Here is a 12,338-nt window from a genome sequence, read left to right on the forward strand (position 1 = left end):
ACAAATATTGGCTCAATTAGGTCTCAAGTGTGTATAAAAAGAACCCCAGTACACTAGACCTTCACATCAACTGCAACTAGACCTCTGCAAACATGCCTAAGATTCACCCTGAGACTAAAGTTTTGATTATCAAGAGGCTGAAGACCAGATCCACTGCTGATGTGGCAGACACCTTCAATGTGTCTCAGCGTCAAGTACAGAGGATAAAAAAAAGATTTGAAGAGACTGGAGACGTTTTTGACAAGCCCAGGTCAGACAGACCCCGCAAGACAACTGCTCGAGAGGACCATTGTTGGCTCAAATCCAAGGCCAGCCCATTTTCCACTGCAGCAGAGCTCCACAAGTTATGTTTGTTGCACATAACCCCTGATAATAATTGAGCACTAAATCAGTATATTACAATGATTGCTGAAGGATCATGTGGCACTGAAGAATGAAACTACATTTTAATATTGTGCAATATTACCGTAAATGCAGCCTTGGTGAGCATAAGTGACTTTAAAAATCGTAATTATTCCAAACTTTTGACCCCCAGTGTATATTATTTATATTGATTTATGTTTATACAAAATGTATTGTTTTCTAAACTTTTCTGATATAATAAAACTATTACAAATCATAATATCAGCATAACAATTTGAGTTGAAAGTTACATTATATTTTAGTTTAACTCTCAAACGTTTGAACTGCAACTAGACCTCTGCAAACATGCCTAAGATTCACCCTGAGACTAAAGTTTTGATTATCAAGAGGCTGAAGACCAGATCCACTGCTGATGTGGCAGACACCTTCAATGTGTCTCAGCGTCAAGTACAGAGGATAAAAAAAAGATTTGAAGAGACTGGAAACGTTTTTGACAAGCCCAGGTCAGACAGACCCCGCAAGACAACTGCTCGAGAGGACCGTTTGTTGGCTCAAATCCAAGGCCAGCCCATTTTCCACTGCAGCAGAGCTCCACGAGACCTGGTCATCTAATGTCCCTGTGTCAACCAGAACAGTTTGTAGGATTCTGCCTCAAAATGGCCTCCATGGTCGAATCAGTGCCCAGAAGCCAGCACTAAACAAAATACAATTGAAAAATCGTGTGGCATTTGCCAAGGCCCACAGCCTGCTAAAAGGATGGACGCTGGAAAAGTGGCAGAAGGTGGATTTTCAGATGAATCTTCAGTTGAATTACACCACAGTCGCCGCAAATATTGCAGGAGACCTACTGAAGCCTGAATGGATCCGAGATTCACCCGGAAAACAGTGACGTTTGGTGGCGGAAAAATCATGGTCTGGGGTTACATCCAGTATGGGGGTGTGCGAGATCTGCAGGATGGAAGGGAACATCAATTATCTAAAATACCAAGAAATCTTAGCTACCTCTTATATTCCCAACCTATAAAAGAGGCCAAATTCTGCAGCAGGACGGCGCTCCATCGCATACTTCCATCTCCACATCAAAGTTCCTCAAGGCGAAGAAGATCAAGATGCTCCAGGATTGGCCAGCCCAGTCACCAGACATGAACATCATTGAGCATATGTGGGGTAGGATGAAAGAGGACGCATGGAAGACGAAACCAAAGAATATTGATGAACTCTGGGAGGCATGCAAGACTGCTTTCTTAGCTATTCCTGATGACTTCATCAATAAATTGTATGCATCCTTGCCAAACCGCATGGATGCAGTCCTTCAAGCTCATGAAAGTCATTCAAGATATTAAATTTGGATCTCACAACACCACAACTTAATTTGCTGACATATTTTTGTATTTGCAGTAAATTTGTTCAATTTCTGTATAGGCGACAAAACTTTTGTCTTGCCAAAATTTGACCTTTCTGTCTTGATTAAATGATAAAAAAAAATTCTGTGAAAATTATTTATTTCAGTGCATTAAACATCATTTGGGAGGGTTTTAGCTTTTCATATGAGCTATTTCTAACACCAATTGATTAATTAAAAGTCAGGTTAATATCAGGTATTTCTACAAAATAGATAAGCGACAAGACTTTTGTCAGGGACTGTATATGCTAAGGAATGCTGTGTTAATTTGAGCAATAAAAACACATAATTGTAATATGAAATATTACTAGATTGTAAAATAACAATTTGCTATTTTAATATAATTAAAATAATTTGATTAAAATATTATTAAAGTTGGAAAAAGTTAAAAAAGTTATTAAAAAAAATTATCATTACTCCTTCTTCAGTCTTACATTGTCACATGATCCTTCAGAAATCATTCCAATATGCTGATTTTCTGCTCAAGAAACATTTCTTATTATTATCAATGTTAGTCGTGCTGCTTAATGTTTTTGTTGAATCCGTGATACACTGCCAATTAACCCCCCCCCCCCCTTATAAAATTTGAAATGTGTATTTTTATTCAACAAAGATGCATTAAATTGATTAAAATTACAGTAAATACATTTATAACGTGTCCCAAAAGCTGTTCTTTGTATTGCTGGCATTTTATTTGATTTAAATATCTCAATGATACTGAGAATAAGAGAAATAAAAAGCCTTTATATATCAATCTAAATGTATGATAGACATCAGTTATGCTCATCTTTGTTTGGTCTTTTGAAGGCATATTAAGTAAAACGGCTTTATATTTAACAGAGTACATAGAAAAGACCTGAAGCGGAAGCAATGCGGCCTGTTTTACAGAATACGGAAGTTTGTTGCACATAACCCCTGATAATAATTGAGCACTAAATCAGTATATTACAATGATTGCTGAAGGATCATGTGGCACTGAAGAATGAAACTACATTTTAATATTGTGCAATATTACCGTAAATGCAGCCTTGGTGAGCATAAGTGACTTTAAAAATCGTAATTATTCCAAACTTTTGACCCCCAGTGTATATTATTTATATTGATTTATGTTTATACAAAATGTATTGTTTTCTAAACTTTTCTGATGTAATAAAACTATTACAAATCATAATATCAGCATAACAATTTGAGTTGAAAGTTACATTATTTTTTAGTTTAACTCTCAAACGTTTGAACTTGCCAGCTGCTAAACAAAACAAAAAAAAAGTGCACCAGTAATGATATGAAAAATTGTAACAACTAAAAATATGTGTCCTTTTTTAGTTTAGGCACATGTAAGAGAAGTATAAACATATCTGGTTCAGTAGATTGAGATAATCTTGAAGCCTATTATATTATCATCCATCACCGCCGGGAAGCCGTTTTAGGAACACTGTCCGTGTTTCTATGGTCTCCTGCTCAGGCTGACAACAAATCTGTTCTATGCATATGTATCTAACAGAGCAGACCATTCTAGGGGGAATACCATCACAGGCTTTCAGTTTCTCCAGGGAGTTATGACCTCATCTTCACCCGGCTAGCATAACCTCAGCCACGCATGTTTTTGAGCTGCAGCTCCTGTTAGGCCTCAGTTGCCCCGGAGCTTCCATGGAAAGTCAGTCCCGTTGGGAGTCGCACCTGACAACGGCAAGCGTGAAATAGAGCAAAATGAGTCAGAGAACAGCCTGTTTCCAGCTCACAGCATTTTCAAATACCACACAATTCGTTTATTTCGGAAGGTTTTTTCATTGTATTTTTGTTTATTTTTTAAATGCGGTGACCCAATTTTCACCCGGTGTTTATCCTGTCCCTTTTCATTTTTGTTAGTGCTGTATGTTTCACCGCTAACTATTTCCTGTTTTTATGTTTGTTCTATGTAGATAGAGCCAGAGAGCAATCGCTGTGGATCATGGTCACAGTTTTCTCTGTCTTCATTCTACTCATCCTCATCTGGACGCTAAACATTAATAGAAACAGGTGCGTTTTAAATGTATTTTACGTTATTTTAAATGCACAGAGCCCCTAAAGGAACATGGTGTGGGGAAAAATATGAGAAGGGAGAAAAACATTATTTGCACTGTAAAAATGTTTTTTTTTTGTTGTTGTTGGTTTAACTTAAAAAAGTAAGTAACCTGGTTGCCTTAAAATTTTGAGTTTATTGAAATCAAAAATTTGAGTTGATACAATGAAGGAAATTTGTTTAATAAATAGAAACTCATAATATTATTGTATCTGAACCACATAAAAAAAAAATCATGAAAATAGCACTATGCGTCATCAGAAATAAAACACACACAATTACCCAATATGCTTACAAAATATTTTAATAATATTTTAATAAAGGTTGTTGAATCTCAAAAAAAGTTCATTGTATTAATTCAAAATTTTAATTTCAATGAACTCAAAATTTTAAGGCAACCAGGTAACTTTTTTTCTAAATAATTTTTTACAGTGTGGCAATGTAATGCGTTCCCTCGCAGAGAACACCAAAGTTTTGCGCGTAAAACAAAAGCATTGCCCAATCATTTTTCCTCCCATCTCATATTTTTACCATGTTCCCTTAGGGGCTCCATATTAACATGATGTTTTTGTTTTCAGATATATTTCACTGGTTGATACCTCATCTATTTAGTTTATATGGGCATTGGCAAATACTAGTTAATTCATACCTATTAGTGTGATTGAAATCTACTTACACATCAGTGTTCTTGCTGACAAATACTTATTTTGTAGGATTAAACTCCCATTAGAGGATTGATCCAGATTTCTGCAGTACTTCACTTAACTCTCAAATGTAGTTTTTAGGCCAGTTTCTCTCAGCATAGATTTAAAATAGACAAATATAGACTAATTACGTGGTCAAATAATGTGAGGCATTCTCAATAGTACAAGGACAAACGGAATCCAAAATTAATCTCTTAATCCTGTCAGGACACGTGGAAGTTTTTGCTCCGTATCGCAGATAAATCCTTTTAAGTATCCACAGTGCTTATATTATGATCTTGCATGGAAATCATTTGTTGATTGACATTGTTCTTAACCATGAAATGGAGACAAATCAAATGCTCAAGGAAAATAATATAGACTACTTCATCTAAAGAAATCATCCAAATGAGTACATTTTATCTACTAAAAGATTATTTAACGGTTTTGTGCAAAATGTTGAGTTCAATATAATTTCCCCCCCCAAATATATTTGTATTTCAGTGTGAAGCATTGTTTGCTGCCTCCTGTTCCTGGACCAAAAATCAAAGGATTCGACAAACAGCTGCTCAAGGTAATAAAGACGTCACTCGTGTTTGTTTAAATCTTTGAGAATGTTCAAGTTACACTGGATTGAAGATGGATTGAATGTGTTTGTTGTAACGCCAGATGACTGAGTGTTAATTATTGTGTTATGTATGCAACCACTGAAAGTTGATTCAAGTCAATCACATTTATTTATATAGCTCTTTATACAATACCAATTGTGTCAAAGCAGCTTTGCAGTGATGAAAATAAAAATAAAATGCTAAAGTGCCCCTATTAAGCCATTTTAAATATTTCTAATTTTGTTTTGGAGGTCTCCTACAACAGGTTTACAAGTTCAAAAAGAGTTTACATTTTTCATAATACACACTGCACGGCACCTCATTTTTCAATGATTCTCAACGACTCGTTTAGTCTCTCTAAATCTCTCTTTTCTGAGAGCCTATTTGACTGATCGGCCAGACGAACCAGTCTATTAAGATTGGTCTACCACATAAAGCTAAACGGCCATTACCATTACTGAACTTCAGATCTGGAGGCTTCCTAAAGCTCAGCGATTGTACACACTGTAAAGACAGTACGATGGCATTGATTTTACCAGATCAGTCCGAGCACGAGTCAGACAATGAAACATTGGAAGAACGAGTTATTGAACCAGATCTTCCGTTGCAAGACTACTTTACACATTTCTCAGTGATACGCTACTCAGTGTATGAGATGTTGCAACTGTAATTCCTCACCATCAGCATTAAGTGTGCATCCATCAACAAACCCATGTGTATATTTCTAATTTATTGCGGTGCACATGCATACATTAGCCAAGCACTAACATGAATGCTCAGGTTTTGAAGTCACGGTTTGGTACGATCATGTACAACAGGTTTACAAAATTGCTTTTTATTTATTTTTATTCAACAGTGGTTTACTGAAAACGTCTGTCCTGAAATTAATTCAATTATAACTAAACGTTTCTTAAAGATAATGCTGTAAACTATATATGTAGCCCTTACTTAAGCTACACATCACAATTATAAAGGTTAATAACAACAGAGCCCAAATATATGCCTCAATTCATTTATTTATTTTTTAGATATATGCTAATGATCAATACTAGTGAAAGAGTTAGTGAACTTACAGCTGTGGACACTGAATTGTAAATTACAAAGCTGTTTTGTCTTTCCACGGTTGAAACACTTGAGCGATTACGCGACATATGATACATTTCAGTAAGTTGTAATATCCTCAATATACCTCAATCAATATTAATTCATGTTTATTCTTTAGGAACAGATGATCGCGTTCACTCTCGCGCTGCCGTTTTAACTGATTGACGCGCTAAGGAGCTTCAAAACGGCATTTATCGTTTGAATTTTTTTTGATCAAATGGACTGAATACTTGTTCGCATGGGAACTCGGATTGAAGTGTGTTCTGCGCTTAAAACAAGCTGACTATTGCATTTGTACCGTTCGGTACAAACGAACGGTACAAACCGAAACGGTTCGGTACAAATATGTGTACCGTTACACCCCTAATTTAACATTTAAGTTTGTAAAGCAAATCTTTCTTCATCCTTTATCTTTACTCAAAGTAGTGAAACACAGACAATCTGCAACAGACACAGTTTTAGGTAATGGTAGTATAGGCACACAGCTGATTAGCATTAACATTTCAGTAAGACAGTGTCAGTTGCTGATTATAGCCAGATACCTACACAATATAATACACGAAACTACATAATTTGAACATCTGGTAAAAAATGTGGGCCTATATTAATTCATACTTACAGTTTGTGATTCTGCAGAGTAAGCTGGTCCAAATAAACTGGGTAGGCCTACAGACCCATCTTTTAAGAGAAAGCATTTTGCACATCCCGCATTGGAGGGCAGGTCAAGCTGTCTGCAAGCGGACAATGTGGACATTATGTAAAATATGTTTCCTAGTGACATAGTTACACTGATTGGGATTTGAAGTTCAAACGACTAATATAGGTTGTTCAGAGTTGGTTTTTCTTTTGAGAAAGAGTAGGCTAACTTCATTTATCGTGCATGTAAGACCCGGCCAAAATTTCCCAATGCGGCTAACGGTGGCGGGTGACGGTTTTGCATGTTTGGTGTTTTCAGTCGGACAAAAAGTATTTAATTCCAAATCCTATTTATCTGACTCCATTTAATCATAATTTCGAATTTAGATTAGAATGCCAATTGGTTATTTGGTAGGCTAATTTATATTTAATAGTTAACCACACATTTAGTTATTCCGTTTAACCCTTCGTTGAAAGTAGGCTAGCTACTCATTCATAACCTCCTAGAGGTCATTATTAATTCCAGAGTAAGTCAGAATAAATCAAAGTGTAGCAATTTATTAACAGTCAGGTAAATATATAATGCCAAATACATAATCAATTAAAAGATAATCTATCACATCAAATACTCTGAAGTGAGAGATGGATTCCTGACTTTCTGAATATTACGTAACGCTAGGTATTTGGACACCCAACGCTACGGGCCAATCTGTTTACAGTATTGCGCCCTGATCGTTCTGCCCCATCGCCTTAAGTATTCAGACCAGACAGTAACCTCTTTCAAATGGAAACATATGTTAACAATGGGAATTTACATGTAATCGCTGTCCCATAGACCTGTATTGACAAAAGACCAAATGGCTGAAAGCCACATCCACCGTAGTAAGCAAAATATCTACTTTCTTCCTGTTAACTTCTGTGGTGATGAGATATTTGTACCAGTCACTCTGAGACATTTCCAATGATATCAAACACATACTGTATAGTGAGGACTGACATAGAATCAAATAGATTTTGGGTGTATTTCAGGTGATCTGATCTGAGATGAAGCAGGAGTTTGGGGGAAGTTTCATGTGAAAGGAAAGGCATGTAAATTAGTGTCATTCGTAGATGTTTCATTCAATGTGACGTGGTCTCAGACGGAGATGCTAACTGTACTGAGAGTTCAGATGCTATTTTCCTTTGATTTCTCAGGGATTATATTCCTTTCAGTCTTACGTGCACTTTTGCTCAGTTCAGTTCAAATTTTGATTGTCAGTGCAGTTGAATCGATAATATCACTGAACATTAATTGTCTTTAAACCCCGACTGAGCAAGCCAAATTAAAAAAGTTATTTTTTTTTACTTTTTCCCAAATATCCAAAATGTCTAATCTTTATACCCCTTAAAATGTCTCACAAGTTCATTAATTGGAAGGCATGCCCTGATGATATAAAAGTTTTCATATACATGACACTATTTGAATTGAATTTTTTTGGTAGTTATTTCAATTGCTTTGCTTTCTTTGCAGAGTGGGAAATCAGAGGAAATGTTCAACTCCCTGGTGATCCAAGGTTTCCCTCCAACCACTGATTATGATGACTTACTGGTGGAATACCTTGAGGTATACGACAACGAGGAGCAAGAGATGGTACTGGATGGTAAAGATCTATCAGAGGACTGCATGAAGTCCAAAAGTCCATCGGACTGCGACTCCGGCCGGGGCAGCTGTGACAGTCGCACCCTGCTTTTGGAGAAGTGTATGGATAGACGGGAAGCAGGTGGAAGCGATCAACATCAGTACAGCCAGCATGGAGAAACGAGCTGGGCTTCAACTGAAAGCAGTGAAATCCAGGGACCCGAACCCAGTTCTCCGGAGTCCACTGATGGTCGCGTCAAAACCTGGCCAATTGTGTTTTCATCGCCCCAACCTCAACCACACCACCACTACCAAGTAGGAGCAGCGAAACCGGCCTACCACAGCGTCCCCGAGATCCTCAGCCATTTGTCACCGCATGCAACGGCAAGCAGCTACCACCAGCTTCACCATCAGGAAGAGGGCCACTTCAGCAAGCCGGTCTGCTCACATTCCCAAAGCTACAACCAGTTCAATCTGGACGGCTCTGACACTCCTGATCATGGGGTGCCTCCGTCACATTCCTTGGAATATGTAGAGGTGCAGAGGGTCAATCCGGAAAATATACTACTGCTTAGGCCGCTTTCAGACCCTAACCGTGAGCCTGACGGGTCAGATTGCACAGGGGAGGACTACAGCAAGGTCAAAGATGTGACATCAAACAATATTCTGTTTCTGCAAAGGGAAAGGTCCCATCAGTGTGTGGACGATTACAGCCAGGACTTGGACAGACAGGCTGATCAATACACAAGCCAGCAACCGCCTCACCCCCGCAAACCTGCCGTCCACCAATCGCACAGTCCCATGGCACAGGAAGGCATGAGGGTGATGGGAAACGGTTATGTGGATTCCACAGTCTTGATGCCATCGTACTAGCAAATAGTTGCCCAGTGCATAAAGGCAGAGATGGGATCGGCCTCCAATGCAGCAAAAACTAAACACTAGACTGTCAACAGCTCAAGCCAAGCCCTAAAAGAAGCGCTTTTCTCTTTCTCCTATCTTGCTACATTGATTTAATAAAGAGGATTTATATTTATACAAATTATACTTTTACTTAGATGTAAGCAAGAGGAGCTGAGGTCGGAAAAGGATCTGTGAACTTTGTGTAATAAATAGACTATAAAGTCACAGATGTGTCTTTGACAGAATGAGGAGACACTCATAAACACCAAAAAATATATATTTTTACACTTAAACTGTTTTAAAGTATTTAAAGTTACCAAGAAATCAAATTGGATCCTATTTACTTTAATGTGTTAGTTTCTGCAAAAATTCTCTATCTGTGGTACAACTTTTCCTTTTGGCTATATGTTAGCCAATAGCGAAATAGCTATTTAGGCATTAGCTGTGTCCCAAATGACACATTATGACCTATAACTGTGTAGTGTATCAATTTTATAAGGTTATTTGTCATTCAGCATCAGTGAGTGATAGCCTCTCCCCCTCCGTTACGTAATTAAAGCGTCCAACATTCCACACTTAAAGGGTTACTTCAGCGCTGGGAAGATTAATCTGTATTTAAACTGGGCCATTAATGTTGTAGTAATGTGAAATAATTTTTTATTTGGTGCTTTCTAGACTGAGAAAAGATAGAAAATGTATTTTTGTCTCATGGGGATGAAAGACAACAATTCCCAGAATGCTTCGCTGCCCCTACAAGGCCACTCCCAAAGCCACCGCTACTGACTCACTGGATCACTTTTACTTTCCCACCACCACCGCGTTTATTTTCATAAAATAAGTTCAGTTAGAGAACAGACATTACAATTAAAACGGAACGTGTCTGTTCAATATGTGATTTTGCCGCTGAGGTAGTGTCACAGCGCAAACTGCAGGAGTCAAATTACATACATTCGTGATGAGCTGAATGAGCTCTCTGAGGTAAACATGACCACACTAGCAGGATAGATTCACAGCGTGTGTTCAGTCTGGCGCATTTTCAGTTCATGCCTTTGGAAGCTTAACTTTCATAGGAATTAATTTGAGAAATTGAAACACTTACTTTGCTCCTCCGGCCGCACCGTTTCCATGAATGCCTGAGGCTGCAGCTGAGCTGTGAGTGTGATCTCCCATCCCCCATGTGCGAGTTGAAAACATGTGGAAATGGCTCCCTCTGCTGGCTGTAGTCTTTAGCCTCTGGCCAAAAATTCCTCCCATGACTCAAATTGACGATATTGACGATCTTGTCATGGGAGGAATTTTTCCAGAAATAAAATGCATTGTCTCAGGGGGATATGAGGACGGGGAGCACAATCATTCGAATATAATACAGGGTTTGTACTGATAGAAAGCCATATGCTAATCGCTGAAGTAACCCTTTAAATAAGTGCATTATCTGGGTATTTAAAGTGTTCACATTTAGATGAATTATAAATATAATGGTATTTACATGCATATTATGGTGTTCATTCTGGAAGCATAGTGTAATCTCAGCCATACAATTCAAATGACTTATGGTGCAGCAAAAGTAAAATACATGAAAAGGGATTTGAACTGATTGTAAACTGTTAAAATTGTAGAGAATTTGCCTTTGATACACAATTCTCAGGTGGAGGTAAACTCACTTGAACACTTCTGCCGAATGTATGTATTATAAATATTATTGGCACTGATTTTGAACACAAAAGGTACAACTGGTGTAAAATAAAATAAAAAAAAAAAAAATAAACTGCCAGCGTTTTTACGAAGGTTAAAGTGAATATTCGCTTTAAGAATCTGTTTCTCTATAGTTAACCGTGTGAGAATTTATTTTTCCAAATCTTTATATCCTAGGTAGCCAATAATTCAGCATGGCATAGCCAATTTTGTATGTTTTTTTTATATAAAAAAATAAATAAAATTAAAATATTTTATAAAATTCATTCATTCCAAAATGACCAGATAGTTATTATCTTGTGCATGCACACATCATAACCATGAAACCAGTTACATGGAGACGAGTTAACGAAAATAGCCCTAGAGTCAAACTCCACATTGCCTTATTTTATGCAGAAATCTCTGAGAGAAGACTGGTGTATATTTTGTTGGAAAGAGTCATTTACTAAACGTGTTTGTGTCTAAAGTGTTCATGTAAATATACTATAAATACAATTGTTATATATAATATGTAGAAATGCATTTATATGTAACCTCCAGATATTGCCAATAATTAATGTTGTTGTGTTTGCCTAAGCCACACCGCACATAAATCACCATAATCTAACTTTGTTGATTTGTCAGTAGCATACATTTTTATGTCTTTGTTGTTCAACATTCTCAGTTTCATGCATAATAAATCTGCATGTACAAAGTAATGCATCAATTCTATTAATAGATTCAATTGATTTCTATCTCAGTCAATGGCAAATTTGCAAAACATGTTTAAAACAGGATCTAATTTAACGTGAATTCTCAGGACAACAGTCTTTTCATCTGAAAGTAATATTATCAAAGAAAGGGCATGTGGATACATAATTAAATATTCATTTTAAGCTTTGTAACTGAAATCAGTTTTTGATTTCAATATACCAAACCACTTCAATTTAATTACCATTTTGCTGAATTAAAATGGTTTAAATTCAAAAACATTAGTTTGTTTTACACTAAGGATATGTCTTGTTGAAATGATGTTGCTATTTTCTTTACTGTCTTTTTTTAGTGAATTCAAACAACTGGAGGTGCTGAAATTAAACCGATGTTAACCCATGTAAAGGTGACTGTCATACATCTGTAATACATCCATATTGTGTTCTGCTTTTCCATGAGAAACATTATTTGTGAAATCGCATAGCAAAACCATTAAAGCACATGCTCAGACTGTTTCAGGTGTGTTGGAGTGGTTATTCGGAGAATGGTGGCTTTTTATTTTGCCCTGAAACACATTTAACTA

General features: G+C 37.0%; 1 protein-coding gene across 1 annotated transcript in view; it reads left to right on the forward strand.

Annotated features, from left to right (window-relative positions):
- The window catches only part of prlra (prolactin receptor a), a 35,375-nt gene extending 23,113 nt beyond the window's left edge, over window positions 1-12,262 (forward strand). The window contains exons 7-9 of the mRNA XM_067424095.1: window positions 3,685-3,781; window positions 5,012-5,081; window positions 8,366-12,262. Coding sequence (XP_067280196.1) covers window positions 3,685-3,781; window positions 5,012-5,081; window positions 8,366-9,346 — 1,148 coding nt within the window. The 3' untranslated portion in view covers window positions 9,347-12,262. The remainder of the gene's footprint in view (window positions 1-3,684; window positions 3,782-5,011; window positions 5,082-8,365) is intronic.
- Window positions 12,263-12,338: the final 76 nt, after the last annotated feature.

The sequence above is a fragment of the Pseudorasbora parva genome, chromosome 18, assembly GCF_024679245.1.
Source record: "Pseudorasbora parva isolate DD20220531a chromosome 18, ASM2467924v1, whole genome shotgun sequence".
Classification (NCBI taxonomy): domain Eukaryota; kingdom Metazoa; phylum Chordata; class Actinopteri; order Cypriniformes; family Gobionidae; genus Pseudorasbora; species Pseudorasbora parva.